Source organism: Equus caballus, chromosome 2 (assembly GCF_041296265.1).
Source record: "Equus caballus isolate H_3958 breed thoroughbred chromosome 2, TB-T2T, whole genome shotgun sequence".
Classification (NCBI taxonomy): domain Eukaryota; kingdom Metazoa; phylum Chordata; class Mammalia; order Perissodactyla; family Equidae; genus Equus; species Equus caballus.
The window spans coordinates 22,285,004-22,301,376 of record NC_091685.1 but is presented as its reverse complement, the minus strand read 5'-3'; the positions used below and the strand labels follow the sequence as shown (position 1 = coordinate 22,301,376).

Below are 16,373 nucleotides of genomic sequence, written 5' to 3'. Positions count from 1 at the left end.
AATGATAGAAATAAGCCCAAATAAATCAGTAGTCAAGATATATATAAATGGATTAAAATGTCTATTAAACTCTAGCGCTATACTGCTTACAAACAGCACATCTAAAACATAAGGATATAAGACAGCTAAAAATAGAAAGAAGGAAAAAGATATACTGGAAAATTAATCAAAAGAAAGCAGTCATAGCAATAAACTCAGGTAAAATAGACTCCCAGGCAAAAACCATTAGTAAGGATGAAAAGCAGCCTATTTACTGACAAAAGAGCCAACCACCAAGAAGATATAACAATCATAAGCCTGAATACTTCTAAACAGCACACTGTCAAACTAAAGAAAAAATTAATAAAATTACCAGGGAAAACAACACATCCGCAATTATGGTGAGACGTTTTTAACACACCTTTCTCAGAACTGGTAGATCAAACATCCAAAAAAAAAATCAAAGATAAACATTTGAAAAATATAATTTCTAAGTCTGACCATATATGTAATATATATGTATATGATGGAGGAAGCCTCAACAAATCCTAAGGAATAAATATCATACAGAATGCATACTATGGCCACAATGTAGCAAATCTAGAAATCAATCGTGAAAAGGTAGACTCCACCCCCAAGAAATACATTTGGAAACTAAAAAAAATTCTTCTAAATAATTCACAGGTTTAAAAGGAAATTATGATGAAAGTTACAAACTATTTAGAACTGAACAATGGAAATACTGCATCTCAAAACTTATGAGATGCAGCTACAGCAGCATAGTTAGAGGGGAATTTATAGCCTTAAAAGCACGTTAGAAAATAAGAACTAGAGCTTGAGAGCCTGAACAAAAGACAAAGATGGTAGAAGAAAGAATATAATAACACAAAAGTAGTAGAAGAAAGGAAATATTAAAACTAAAAGAGAAAGAAACAATAGAGATGCTCACTAAAACCAAAAACTACTTTTTTTAAAGACTAATAAAATATAGTTTTTAAAATATACAAACCTTCAGCAAGATTGATCAAGAAAGAGCAGGAAGGCATAAATATACGGTATTAGGAATGAAAAGGGGGGGCATAACCTATGGATACTATAAAATTATAGTACTAAGGCAAAGAACATTTGTGCCCCAAATTTTGAAAACTGTCAATTTTTATTAAATGGTCCATTTTTTTGGAAAATATAAATCACTACAATAGACAAAAAAATAAAACCAGAATAGATCAATAACCACTAAAGAAACCGAAGCTGTAGTTCAAAAACTTTCTCCTATCCCCAAAAGGCATCAGGTTCCAATAGTTTTATGGGCAACCTTTACTAAACCTTTAAGGAATAGACAATTCCTACTTTACACAAATTGTTTCAAAGAACAGAAACACAGAAAATGCTACCAAACTCATTTTAGGAGTCTAGCATAACCTTAATACCTGAACTGAATAACAACAATAAAAACAAAATCATAGGCCAATGTCACTTATGAACACAGATATAAAAACCTTAAATAAAGTAATAACTATTAAAAAATCCAGCAACATATATAAAAATAACACAGCAAGACAAAAACTGCTGGAGGTCCATCTATCTCTTCTTTTTGTCTTTAGCCATAAGAACCCTGCTTTTCAGCCATGTGCTCTGCTCATTGCATGTTACTTCCCAGCTAAAAAACTATTCCAAAGCCCCCCTTGCAGCTAGATGCCACCATGTCATGAGGTTTCAGCCAATGTGATGTAGGTGAAAGTGTTGTAACTTTCAGGAAGTCTTCTTAAAAAAGAAGGACTGAATCCCTCCTCCTCTCTTCCTCCTTGGTACCACTCAGAATGCAGACAGGACAGCTGGAACCTGAACTTCAGCTCCTTGAGATGAGGTGATAAACAAAGGGTGGAAGAGCAGCAAGATAGAAGGAGTCTGCGGTCCTGACACTGCACTTCCACATCCAGGCTTTTTCTTTTCTTAACTGAGAGAGAAATACACTTAAGACACTATTGAGGCCCTGTTACTCACAGCCATACTTAATCCAAACTGGCAACAGTGTCAAGCAGGGTTTCTCCCAGGAATGAAACAATGGGTCAACGTGGAAAATCTATTAATATAGTTCACCACATTACAGATGAAAGGAGAAAGCATATGATCATCAAAGTCAATCCTGAAAAAGCACTCAATAAAATTCCACTCTCATTTTCTATTTAAATAAATAAATAAATAAAAACTCTTAGCCAACTAGGAATAGAAGGGAATTTCCTTAACCTGATAAATAGTATCCATCAAAATCGGTAGCAAATATCATCATACTTATGAGCGGGGCTTGAGAAGCATATCCACTGAAGTCGGGAATGGGACAAGAGTGCTCCATTCAACAGCGACCTGGAAGTCCTATCCAAAGCATTATCACAAGAAAAAGAAATGAAAAGAATATAGATTTAAAAGGAATATCTTCATTTGCAGAAAATATAACTGACTATATAAGAAAACCCATCAAGACTTTCAGATAAACTATGAGATCTCCTATGAGAGAACAGCAAGGTTGCTGACTACAAAATCAATATTCAAAGGTTAGTCCTGTTCCCATACACTAACACTGTCCATTTATAAAATACAATAGGAAAAAAGATCCCCCACCCAAGAGCCTCTATAGTGCAAAGGACTATCACCTTTCTTCTGGATCATGAAAAAGTCCTGCTTACTAGCCTCCCCATGCCCACTATTGCTTCCCTCGAATTCATTCTCCACTCAGCAGCTAGTGACCTTCTGTAAACATAAATTAGATCATGTCACACTTCTTCTTGAACCTTTTAATGGCTACTCATTAGTTATAACTACATTCTAGTTCTTCATCATGCCCATGCCTATTCTCCATTCCACTCCCTCACCACTCCCCCATCCCATTCCACACCAGCCACATGAACGTTCTTTCAGTGCTTGATGCATGTCAATCTTCTCCTGCCCCAGTACCCTCACATATGCTATTCTCTCTTCCCGGAACACTTCCCCCACATCATCTTCCGAGGGTTCCTAGTCAATCCTCAAGTCTCAGCTCAGATGTCACCTGCTTAACCTAAATAAGATCCCTTCCCTCTTAGCTCCTGCTTTTTTCTTTCATGTTCCCACCATAATGCATAGTAATATCCCATTACATATTATACCATAATGTGTAATTGCATTTTTATTCATAGATTATTTATGCATTACTTTGATTCCCTTCTAGACCATAACTTCTATGAGGGCAAGAGTCATATCTTTGACATTTCCCTGAGCATTTAACAGGAGCTGTCATATAACAGATGCTTAATAAGTATTTTCTGAACGAAGGAATCAATGACTGAATGACGGAGTTTGCTGATTTAGCTGAAGTCTCAGTAGAATGCCTGCTGCTCTCTAGGAGGGGGCCTCCAGGGTTCCACCTGGATGAGGAACCAAGAAACCTCATGAGGGAGCGAGTGGGCACACACGGGCTTGGTTTATGGTTCATGGGGTAGAATTAAGAGTTGGGGGCAAGATTCTGAACACAGAGCTGCATCCATCCACGACTTCAAACCCACCTCCCAAGAGCACATGTCATGGACTTGCGGAATTGAGTTTGCCCGAAGTGCTACTTTTCTGTGATTTTGGTGAAATATCAAGAATTTGGAGGACAGCAGCTTTCAGGAGGGATGGGGACAACAAGGGAGGCTTTTTGCCACCCTTGGTGGAGGCATTTACAGCCTCAGGAGCATATGGAACTGCAGGAGCTAAAGTAAGAGTAGAGAAAAATGGTGAACCCCACAGGAACCCCAAAAAGACTTGATCAGACACCCACACACAAGACACCCCCAGGGGTTCCCAGAAATAATTGGATGAACTTTAGGGGAGAGCTAAAGGTCCAAAACCACGGCAAGTGGGAACAGAGCTGTGAGGGACTGCCACGGAGACTCTAGCTTTATCCCTCCAATGGGTATGGCCTGAGACAGGCAACACAGATTACCATGAAACTCTTACAGCCAGCCCCAGGCAGGTGCCCAGACACCATACTTAGGGCCACTGGCCTGGTAGCATTGCAGCCCAGAGGGCCAATGGGCCACTGAGACATGGTCATTAGAGAAAGCATCTTCCCACAGGAACCCAACAACGGGGGGACTCCTCCCAGTATTCCCTCCAGAGCTTGCAGTGCTCATTTTTCAGTTGGAAATTAAGGAAGCAATGTTTCTGAGGCCACCTAATGCCAGAATAGTGGCTGCTGGTAATTCTACCATCTCGGGTACACCACAGACGCAGCCATATAATAGGTACCCCCGACTGGTTAAATGCTTGTGTGAGCCAAATGAGGAGGAGTGTTATATCTGCCAGGGGCCCCTGAGAGGCAATCTTCATGTTTATTTGTTTCTTTTTGAGCTCACATACTTGTACGCCACGGGAAGTAACGAGGGACTGGAAAAATCCTCTGTAAAGGACCATTGTTCGAGGCCTGCTCAGCACCCACCTGCTATCTCTCCCTACCAGCTCCTTCCCCCATCACTGTACATCTCCTGTCCACCTCAGGGCACCTGGGACAGGCATGGGCATAGGAAGAATTCACTTTAGATCCCATGACTGCCCTGGTGACATCTCTGTGAATAACCTCTGTGGCTGCTCTGACTCTTCCCTCAATAAAAGGGCGTGGTCTCACGTCCAGGAAGAGAGTGCAAGCAGGGAGACCCCGCCAGGGAGGTCCTTATGCAGCCCTCTCTCCGCTTCTCCCACAAGAAAGCCTGAGATGCCCCAACTCGGACCTACCTCTTGTCCTCTTCCACCTGTACGCCGATGGAGTGGAACTCTCTTCGACTCCTGTTCTCCGTGTCCGAGTCCGAGATAGTCTCCACCTGGTGGCAGGGTTGGGGAGTCAGTGGCCGGGGCCAGACCAGGGACGCAAGCCCTTCCCAGGGAGAAGGGACAGCAATGTCTGAGCCCCAAGCCAGCTGGCAGATTCTGCAAAGACAATCTGCCTGAACAAGATGAGAGACCCAGGTGGTCAGAGGCATCAAGGTGGCAACCTCTGGGCACCGCTCTCCACTCGCCAGTAGGGGTGATGGTGTCAGGATAAAGGACAGGGAGTGAGCTGGGGCTGGTTAGAGCAGCCCCGTCGATGACCAGGCACTGGGGACCACCTGCAGCTCAGAGCAAGCCAGGAAAAGGCCTATGTATCCAGAAGGCCCAGTGACATCCTCAACCCATCCCCGACCGCCCAGGGCCTGAGTTTTCGTCGGCGCCTCCTCCTTTCATACCTGCACCCCAATGGACGGCCGCCACTTCCGCTGCCGCGCCAGGCTCCGCAGCTCCTCCCTGCCAGGAATGGTCTTGATGATGAGTGTGGGGGGCTTGGGGCTGGCCCGGGGGGGCACCGGCGCCAACTCCAGGGTGCGCGCGCCCATGGCGGGGCCGTCCAGCCCGTCGGCGGAGCTGCAGCGCCGGGCGGGGCCCTCGGCCGCGGTGAAGCTCTCGTGGGCGGAGTCGGTGCTGCTCTGGGCGGTGATGGAGATGCGGGGCGGGGCCTGGCTTCCCGGTGGGATGGGGGGCGGGGCCTTTCTGAAGTTGAAGGCTGCGGCCAGCGAACGCAGAGACGCAGCGGGTGAGGAATGCGACCGGGTAGGTGCCTGTGGCCGACCACCCCACACACCTACGCGATGCCACAGGACCCAGCAGCCACAGGTACTCCACGTGCTGCTAACCCACAGAGCCAAGGATTGTTCTCCCCATCATCCGACCCAGAGAGGCAAGCAATCTGCCAAAGGTCACACAGCAAAGCTGTGGCGGGGGCCAGAACCAGAATCCAGGGCGCTCTCCAACCTAGAGCGGGGCCGAGGCAGAGAGGGCGTACTCACAGGAGCCGGGCCTCCCTGAGACAGAGGCAGGGGCAGCAAGGAGGGGCAGGCAGTCGTCGTCTTGAGAGCAGCCGGCCTGGATGGCCCGGAGGTAGCTGTGGCTCCGCATGCGGAAACAGCCGGGCAGGTCCAGGGCGTCCACAGCCTGGGACTCAAGCTCCCCAAACACGGACCCGCACACGGCCTCCAGCTGCTGGTTCAGCTCCTCGCTGAGCTGGGGGCAGGGCCCAGGAGGACAGTTACTGGGGTGCTGGCATGGGGTGGGCCCTCCCTGAGGCACTTTGCCTTAGTAATATATCTAGATCTGCAGACGCTTATCTCTGTGTCACTCTTCTGCACGGACTAAAAGAAACGCTCTCTCTGCAAAGAAAGGTGGAGGCACCCGTGCCCTGTGCTGCTTCCCAAAATGCAGTGGGGCCCACCTTGGGGTCCAGTCTTTCCTCTAAATACTCTTCCCTCCCCCCCATCTATGCTGTTCCCAGATGTCTGGCTGTGCCCCAGCCTCCAGATCACCAGTCTTCCTCTCCATCTAGTCCCGGCCCCTGATGTTTCTCACACCTGACCCCAAGGGAGAGGACTAGAGACCTGACACTCACCCTCCTGCCCAGTATGGCTGTACAGGATGGGTGCACATTTGACCCTGAGCTTCAGGGCAGCCAAAGCATCAAGGAACGTAGCCTGTGAGTTGCCAGCACAGGCTATGGAGTGAGACCCACCTGGACTCAAGCACTGGCTCTGCTACTTCCTAGCAGTTTGGCCTGGGAAAGTTACCTGAAGTTTTTGGGTCTCAGTTTACTCACCTGTCAAATGGGAGTGGTAATGGTACCATCTTCATAGGGCTATTTAGAAACACATGTGAGGCACTGGGTGCAGGTACTGGCACATAGTAAGCACTCAGTCAGTGGCATGTGAAGGTCTCAGGGCCTACCTGGTAAACACGGGTCACCACCCATGAGAACCTTGACTATTCATGTCACTGAGCCCAAGAGAAATTCTCCCATGGGTGATTATGTAGAGACCATTGGATGAAATGACAGACAAGGTCCTCAGTAGCATCCACATGGTGAATGTGACAGGAAATATCCCATGGCTGCATCTTGTGACATCTCCCAGGAAAGACTCATGGCATCATATTTATGTGTGATCAACAGAGGCCCAAAAGAATGGCTTGATCCGTGTGTAGAAGGCAACACAGCCTCCAAAACATAACATGATTTCACTAGATTCTACCTCAGACTGAGCAGGAATTTCCATCCCATTCTACCAATGGCAAACTAAAGCTCAGAGAGGGCAGATGAATTTTCCAAGGATGCCCAGCTTGTAAGTGGTAAAACCAGAGTTAAATGCCAGGTTTCCTGGCTCTCTGCCAGGCTGACTGAGCATCAGAATCTCCTGGGGAGCTTGTTAAACCTGCATTAACTCAGGCCCCACCCCAAGGATCTGAACCCAGGGCTCTCAAACTATATGCCTCTCTTTGCTTTGGCTGCTCTAAAGCTCACGGCCAAATTTGCTAGAGATTCAGATTCCGTGGTTCCAGCGTGGGCCCAGTAATTAAAAAGAAGGATGGTCTGGACTTCTTTCTGAAGCTTTTTTTAAAGGAACTTCATTACAAGAAATCATAGACCATGGAAAAATCAATCCAAGATCCTGTAGAAGTTCTCCCATATTTGACTGGCACAAACCATGCCCCTGTGGCAGCTGTGGCTTTCACCACGACTGCTTGAGTCCACCTCTCAGTTTCCTATCTCTGGACCTGTGAGGTACAAAGGACCAGCAAATACCTGGCTATTTCCTGAAGCTCAGGAGCTGATCTAATTCCTGCTAATTCTAGACCAGGCTCAGGAAACTCCCCAACTAGAACCAATACAGACCAGAGGGTCCTGCCCAGAGCACAGGAGAGCTGACCTAACCCCAGCAGAAAGTGTTCTGGTCTCAAGTCTGGACACCAGGAATGGAAGGACTCTCACTCTGTGGCTTATCTCTGTATCTCCATCCCTCTTTCGTGTGTAAAGAACTAGGCATAATATCTGGCATACAGCAGATGCTCAATAAGCATTAGCTACTATTATTAGTAGCAGGAGGTTCTGAAATCACAGTGACAATGCTTCTGAGACGCCTCTCTTTCCCAGGGGTTCTGAAGCTTTTGAGATCCCAGGACCAATGCCATTCAAGGCAGACAGAGGGAGGGTGAGAAACTCCCTGGGGCCACACACCTTCCATCTCTACAGGCCAAGAGGAGCTTCTAGAGTTCCAACAAGGAACCAGGACCCAAGGGAAATGTGGGCTTATACAGACTCTCAGAGGAATACTGCACCTGAGTTGATCTTGACTGTATCATGATTATAAAATTATAACATTGTACTGTGAATTCTCTCTTTACCCCTGCACTGCCTTCCACTCTGCCCCTCCCAACCCCCTGCTTTCAGGAGAGTCAAAGTCAAAGAATCCTCTTGGGAAATGAGAACCTTAGTCTTTCTCCAAACCAGCCTCAGAACCAGTAAATATTTCCACGGGTGTGGGACATTTAGAAGAACATATTTTTTGGGGACCTAATTGAAAATTGTTCATGCTAGAGTTGGTGGGTCCATCTGGGGGCTAGACAACATCCTGTATACTTATGTCATTTAGTTTAAATAACCTTGGAAAACCTTCTCATTTCAAAACACTCTAAAACACTGGATAAAATATAACAAATGTTTTATATGCATAGCTGAGCTCACAAGAAAGCCAGTGAAGTCCCAAGGGGACAAAAGCTAAGAAGAGACTGGAAAATCAGAATATTAACTGTGTGAGTCAATGCTGCAAACAGCCCAGTGGAGGTGGGAGGTGGGGCAGGGGTTCCTGGCCTCACTAACCAAAGGGTTTCTCTTTTAACACCCACATGGGTGCAGGAGTAAGGTTTTGGGCTCAGATGAAGCACGGAATTGGAAATGAGAACTTGCATAAAGGTAGGAAAGGAGATGCCTTTGATGCAAAGGTGGACGAAAAAAATCAATTATCAATACACACTGATGATAAAGAAGCTAGTCTGTGGTCCAGGCATTGGAAGGAAAGGAGGCCAATCTCCTATTCTGTATCTATTCAGGACTCGGTGTCTGCATGAGCCTGCATGGGCCAGACCCCCCAAATTAAAAATTAATACAAAATGGTCCCAGACCAAGAATAGTCTAATAGAAGCAATTGCAGAATATTTCCTGGCAGACCCACTCCTAACGCAGGCTGCTCAGGAATCTCACGGATAAAGCTCCATTGAAGATGAACTAATATTAGACTGTGATAATCCCTGCCATGGCCCCAAATCGTCTCTACCTCCTGATGTTCACACCCTTGTGTAGTCCCCTCGTCTTGAGTGTGAACTAGACTTCTAATTCTAATTGGCCCACTTCTAATAAATAGAATGTCACAAATACAAAGGGACGTCACTTCTGACATTAGATTACAAAAGACTGTGGCTTCCATCTTGGATACCTTCTCTCCCTCTCACTCTCAGAGCCTTTGTTCTGGGAGAAGCAAGATGTTATACTGTGAGTAGCCCTCTGGTGAGTCCGACATGTCAAGAACCTGATGTCTGTGGCCAATAGCCTACAAGGATCTGAGGCCTACTGACAGCCACGTGAGTGAGCATGGAAGCAGGTCTTTCTACAACCAAGCCTTGAGATGACTGCAGCCCTGGCCAACACCTTGAGTGAAGCCATGTGAGACACCTGATCCAGGTGGCACCCAGATAAACTGTGCTCAGTTTCCTGACCCATAAAAACTGAGATAATAAATATTTGTTGTTTCAAGACACTATGTTTGGGGGTAATTTATTATGCAGCAATAGATAACTAACACTAACAGTGACCTAAACAAGAACTAAACTTTCATTGAATTAAGCCATTGAGAATTCAAGGTTTATCTGTTACAGTAGCTAGTGTTACCTTAGCTAAAAGAGATTAGCTTTTAAATTATGTTTAAAATTTCTAAAACTCAAAAGATAAAATTAAAAACATAAAAAGAGAATAAAAGCTTTGATCTAAAAAAAAAAAAAAACTAGGAGAATTTGAAAAGGAACCAAATCAGATTTCTAGAAATGAAAAAAAAAAGCACTGAAATTAAAAACACAATTCATGAGTTAAATTGTAGATGAGATTTAACTGAAGAGAAAACTAGCAAACCAGAAGATATATCTGAGGAACTTGCCAGAAGGCAGCACAGAGAGGTAAAGAGACAGAAAATATGAAGGAGAGGTTAAGATACATGGAGGATATAAAAAGAAGGTCCCACATAAAACTAATAGGAATTCCAGAGAAGAGACTAGACAGAATGTGGAACAGGCAATACTTGAAGAAATCATGATAGTGGCTGAAAATTTTCTAGGCTTCTGACTTCAGGCATGACAGTGAGGGGGACACCAAATCCTATCTCCCAAGACAACTGTAAATCTGGACAAAAACTGTCAAAAACAATCATTTCATCACTCTGAAAATCAATAAAAGGTGTACAACAAAGAAACATTTACTCATGAAAATTACTGAACTTTGGATAAGAATAGCATAAGTCTATGGTGTCCTTGCCTGGGGCTGCTCCCATTACCCAAGCTCCCAGCTCAATCAGTTGCAACAGTTTAACAAGGGTGGGGCAGGCTGTGAAAACCAGTTGCCTCACTACCACTACCAACGGAACCTCACTTAATTTGGAGCATTGTCAGTTATAGTATCAAGAACAGCAATAGCCAACAGCACTGCTAGGCTGAGGTTTTGGCACTGTTTGGGGCAAACTATGGACTGGAAGACCAGCCAGGGACTTAACAGAGAGTTCCACGGGTTGAGACAGCCAGAGGGGGTTTGATAAGCTCTCCAAATAACCCAGGTTAACCAGAGGTTGGGTACATGTATACAGAGACCAGAGAGGCCCTGAGTCACCTGCACATCCTTGGCCAATGGAGCCTGTGCACATGTGCAGAGGCAACAGAAGAGAGCCCGGTGAAAAGTAAAAGCCAGGGCAGGCTTGAAAACTGTACTCCTGAAGTTTGTACTCCCTGCCCACACACAGAACCATATGCAGAGACAAGAAGCCTTACTGGCTTGAGGTTTTTGAGCGCAAACTCCAACCAATCTCTAGCTGAATACTGAGCTATGCAGACACAGGAGCAACTCCTAGAAAACCAGGCTTAAAAATAAAAACAAGAAAGAAAAAAGATAGTGGAACCATCAGAGGCCACATTTGGCAGAAAGATAGATTTCACAGATGCAGTCCAGAGATTAACAAACAAATAAACAAAGCAATAACAATCTTCAAGTGGTAAAGTAAGAATCCAGAGTTGCTACAATATATTATCTAAAAGGTTCAGCATTCAACAAAAAATGATGAGACATGCAAATAAACAAGAAAATGTGAATGTCTCTAAAGGTTTGATTTATCAGACAAAGCCTATAGAGCAGCTATTATAAATACATTCAAAGAATTAAAGGAAATCATGTTTAAAGATTTTTTTAAAAACATGACAATGATGACTTTATGAATAGAAAATCATAACAAAGAGAAATTATTTTTTAAAAAGAAAAAAGAACCAAATGGAAATTGTGGCACTGAAAAGTACAATAAATGAAATGAAAAATTCACTAGAAGGGCTCAGCATAAGAAATGACCAGTAGACTTGAAAATAGATCATTATAAATTATCCAGCCTGAAGAATGGAGAGGAGAAGAGATTGAATAGAAACGAACAGAGCCTCAGAGACCTATGGGACAACATCAAGTCTACCAGTATACAAGTAATGGGAATCCCAGAAGAAGAGAGAGAAAAACAAAAACTATTGGAAGAAATAATGGCCCCAAACTTTCCAAATTTGGTGAGAAACATTAATATACAGATCAAAGAAGCTCAATGAATCCAAAGTAGGTTCAACACAAAGAGATCCATACCCAAACACATTCTAGTCAAAATGTTGAAAGCTGAAGACAAAGAGAAAATCTTAATAGCAACAAGAGAAAAACAATTTATCACATAAAAGAAAACAATAATATGATTAATAACTGGCTTTTCATGAGAAACAATGAATACGAAAGGCAGTGGAATGATATATTCCACTATATGAGTGCTGAAAGAAAAACTCAACCAGGAATTCTATATCCAGCAAAACTATCCTTCAAAAATAAAGTAAAAATAAAGAGATTTCCAAATAAATATAAACTGAAGAATTTACTGCTAGCAGATCTATCTTACAAGAAATACTAATGGAAGTTCTTCAGGATAAAAGGAAGTGACACTCAATGGTAACTCAAATCCACAGAAAGAAATGATAAATATGAGTAAATATAAAAGACTCTATAAACATATTTTTCTCAGTTTTTATCTTAGCTTCTTTAAAAGACATAAGATTGTACAAAGCAATTACTATAATACCACCAATGGTTTATAATAATTCTTAGGTTTACGATGTATATATGGTGATATATATGACAATAATAGCACAAAGAGGGGAGAGAAAAAAGGATATTGATTCTAATAAATTAAGATATACATTGTAATTCCTAGCACAACCACTAATATTCAAATAATAAAGTAAAAAGGAATTAACAACAAAGAAGTTAAAATGGCATGCTAAAAATATTTAATTATTTAATACAAAAGAAGGTAGTAAAGAAAGAACAGAGGAACAAAAACAACGTGAAACAATCCAACCATATCAATAATCACATTAAATGTGAATGGACAAGACATCCCCAATCAAAAGGCAGAGATTTTCAGATTGGATAAAAAAGCAAGTAGGTTGAAAGTAAAAGGATGGACAAAGATGTACCAGCAAACAGTAATCATGAGAGAAGTTTCTAGATTTGATGAAAGACATGAATCCTCAGATTCAGGGAGCAGGCACGTGCACGCGCATGTACACACACACACATCATAGCGAAACCACAGAACACCAAAATCAAAGACAAGATCTTAACAGAAATCAGAGAGAAATGAAAATTACCTACAGAGACAATTAGATTGACAGTACACTCCTCAACAGCAATAACAGAAGACAAATGACAAAGGAATCTTCAAAACACTGAGAGAAAATAATGATTGACCTAGAATTCTATAATAAGGTAAATTATCTTAAATACTGAGGGTAAACTGCATTTTTTGTTAAAGGCAGAATTTGCTACTAACAGACACTCACTGAAAAAATTACTACAGAATTTACTTTAAAAGGAAGGAATGAAATGTAAGAAGGTACAGTGAGGGGAGAAAAGGTAAAGATGTGAGTATATATAACCAAGTACTAATAGCATAAAATGTAACAACAATAATAAAGACTAATTTGGAAAGACGAAAAGAAGATGGTACCAGGGACTGGCCTGATGGCATGGTGGTTAAGTTCATGCGCTCCACTTCAGCAGCCCGGGTTTGAGGGTTTGGATCTTGGGCACTTACCTACACACTGCTCATCAAGCCATGCTCTGGTGGCATCCCACAGACAAACTAGAGGGAGATTGGCATAGATGTTAGCTCGAGGCCAATCTTCCTCACCAAAAGAAAAAAGAAAAAAAGGTTGAACTAAAATACTGGGCAACAAGTACACATAAGAAAGGAAGAGGCGATCAAAGTTAAAGTGCCCTAAGGTCTTTGCATTGTCCAGGAGAAAGGCAGAAGAAATTGTCAACTTTAGACTTTGCTAAGTCAAATAGGCACACTAAAATTATAAGAGTAACCATAAAGAATGAAAATAGAATATATAACTGCTAAACTAGTTTGAGGAGAAAAATGAAGCAAACCCAACTGATCCAAAAGTAGGCAGCAAAGGAGTAGAAAGGCATCAACCAAAAGACAGGATAAATAGAAGGTACAAAGTAAGATGACAGAAACAAAATCCAAGCATATTGGTAATCACAATAAACATAAATGTGCCAAATTCTCAAACAATTGTCAGAATGGATATAAAATAAAATCTAGCTATAAACTATTTACAAAAAACATACCTAAAACATAAAGAGACAAAATGTTTTAAAGTAAAAGATGGAAAAAGATGTTCTGGGAAAACACTGAACAAAAAAATAGACTTAAAGGCAAAATGCATTATTATAGATAATAAGTTGACATCTCTCATGCATTAAACTTTCTTCCACTTCTGTAAAGCAAAGATTATAAGCCATGCCTCCCAGGAGAAATATGTATTATATACATGATGTTAGATAGTGTAAAGTGCTAAGAAGAAGAAAAGAAAAACAGAGAAAGGAAATAGGAAATGTTGGCGGGTGTAGTTAAAATTTAGATTTTAGAATATTTGGGGAAAGACCTGAAAGAAGTGAGGGAGTGATCCATGGGAGTGTCTGAGAAGGAGAGATCCGGACAGAGGCAGCAGCAAATGCAAAGACCCTGCGGCTGGAGCACACCTGTGGTGTCAGAGGAGCAGCAAGGGGACTAGTGTGGCTGGAGTGGTAAGGGAAGAGAACAATGTTAGGAGGGGAACTTAGAGGTAGCAAGGGCCAGATCATGCAGGGCCTTATAAGCCATAGTAAAGTCCTTGAATGTTCCTCTGAGTAAGCTTTTGAGTGAATGTAGTTCTATTTTTAAATGATCACTCTGGCTGTACTGAGAGAGAATGAAGTGGAGCAAGGGCAAATGCAGGAGACCAACTAGAAGGCAGTGCAACAGACCAGACAAAAGAACATGGCAACATGAACTGGAGTGGTGGCAGTGGAGTTGGAGAGGAGTTGAGGGATCCTGGTTATGCTTTGAAGGTGAGACCAACAGGATTTGCTGGAGGACTGGATGTGGGATATGACAGAGAGAAAGGAGTCAAGACTGACTTCAGGCTTCTAGACCAGAGCTCCTGGAAGGATAAAGTTGCCATTATCTGAAATGGAGAAGACAGTGGATGGGGCAGGGAATTTGTGGGGGAAAGGACACCAGCAGTTTAATTTTGGACATCTTAAGTTTGAGATGTTTACTAAACATCCAAGTGAGACTTCAATACACAGATATACACACCTGGCATTTATGGGAGGGTTTGGGCTGAAGACGACTTTGGGAGTCATCAGGCTCTTGATAATATTCAAAGCCATGAGGTTGGATGAGCTCACCCAAGGAGTGAGTGTAGAGAGAAGTCCAGGAACTAAGCCCTGAAAACTCCAATGTTCAGATCCTGGAGAGTTTGTAGGCACCAGTGACACAGACTGAGAATAAGTAGCCAGAGAGAGATCTAGGAAAACCTAAAAGGTGGGTTGTCCTCCAAGCTAACTGAGTGAGGTGTTTCAGGAAGGAGTCATCGACTGTGTTAGATGTTGCTGATGGGTCAAGTAAAATGAACACTGAGCACTAACTAGTGGGTTTAGCAACAGAGGCTGGTCTGATGTGAAAAGACGGCTGTGCCAGTCAGATTCCCTGATTCAGGAAATGTAGCAAAGAAATGCTGAGAGACTGAAGCAGCAAACAATAGGAGCCAATGTGGACAGTCTTTTGCACTGCTTTTTGCATTGCTTTTTTCCCCAGCAAATAGTAAAAATAGCTAACCCTTCTTGAGTGCTGGCTATGTGCCAAGAACACTATTATGATGCCTATTTTTAAATAGGGAAAGTGGGGCTCAAAAAAGTCAAGTAACTTGCCCCAGGTCACTCAGCTGGTAAGTTGGTAAGTCATTGAGCTGGAATTCAAACCCATCTCATGCACTTAATTACTAAACTGTGCTGCCTCCGTTTGGTTGAGGGGAAAGTCTACACTTAGGTATGAAACTCACATTTACAAAATAACAATTTGGGGCCAGGTACCTTGTGTTTGCAAACATTGTTTCACTGAACTGTCACAAAACCCCTGTGAGATAAATACAAGTACTGTCGTCATTTTAAAGATGAGAAGACAGAGGCGTTGAGAGGTGAAGTGTCTTGCTAGTGGTCCCACAGGGTGGAGGTGGTGAGGGGAGAACACAGCCCTGATCATCTCTGAGGCTGAAACTCTGCTCGTCCCCTCTCTGTACAGTCAATCCTACTGTTCCCGGGAGGGTGGGCTGAGAGCAATAAAGTCAGGCCAGGGCTGGGGAACCTGAGAGAAACGATGTTGCCCTCACAAGCTCATCACTTTGAGGACGCTTGGTGGTTTCTAAGGACGTGACTCTCTGAGATCTCCAGTCTGAGTCAGCTCCAGGAATCCCAAGTCGGGCTTCCCAGCTCCCCCAGAACCAGACCCGAGCTCTCTCCTTGGGCAGATCTCTGATTTTAAGGCCTAGGCTAACATGGGACTGACTCTCCCTTCCCGCCCGTTCCTTCGGGCATCCTGGGCCTCTCCCTACCTGTCCGGTAGTGAGGGAACGGGTGTAGCCAGGAATGGAGCTCCGTGGGTGGATCCGGGGTGGGACACAGCAGCTGGGAAAGGTCAAAATTCCAGATTCAAAACAGGAGTCTGCTAGGAGGCAGGGGAGGGGAATGATAGCATTGGGGCCCATGAGCAGCTTCTATCTGCCAGAAACCCCCAGGAGACTCCTGGGTAAAGGAACCAACCCAAAGAGGCACTCAGACATATGTTGTCACCCGGGACCCCCTCTTTATATGGGGACTACCCAGTTGAACCCTAAGCAGGGAACCCAACCGGTACCCA

At 43.5% G+C, this 16,373-nt stretch overlaps 1 protein-coding gene across 3 annotated transcripts in view; it reads right to left on the bottom strand.

Moving 5' to 3' along the window:
* Window positions 1-16,373, bottom strand: part of DLGAP3 (DLG associated protein 3) — a 57,030-nt gene that overhangs the window by 12,136 nt on the left and 28,521 nt on the right. For all 3 annotated transcript variants that reach the window (XM_023633763.2, XM_070260470.1, XM_023633767.2), the window contains 4 exons: window positions 16,069-16,141; window positions 5,814-6,027; window positions 5,217-5,530; window positions 4,729-4,814 (listed from right to left, as the gene is read on the bottom strand). In XM_023633763.2, the coding sequence (XP_023489531.1) occupies window positions 4,729-4,814; window positions 5,217-5,530; window positions 5,814-6,027; window positions 16,069-16,141 (687 nt within the window). The remainder of the gene's footprint in view (window positions 1-4,728; window positions 4,815-5,216; window positions 5,531-5,813; window positions 6,028-16,068; window positions 16,142-16,373) is intronic.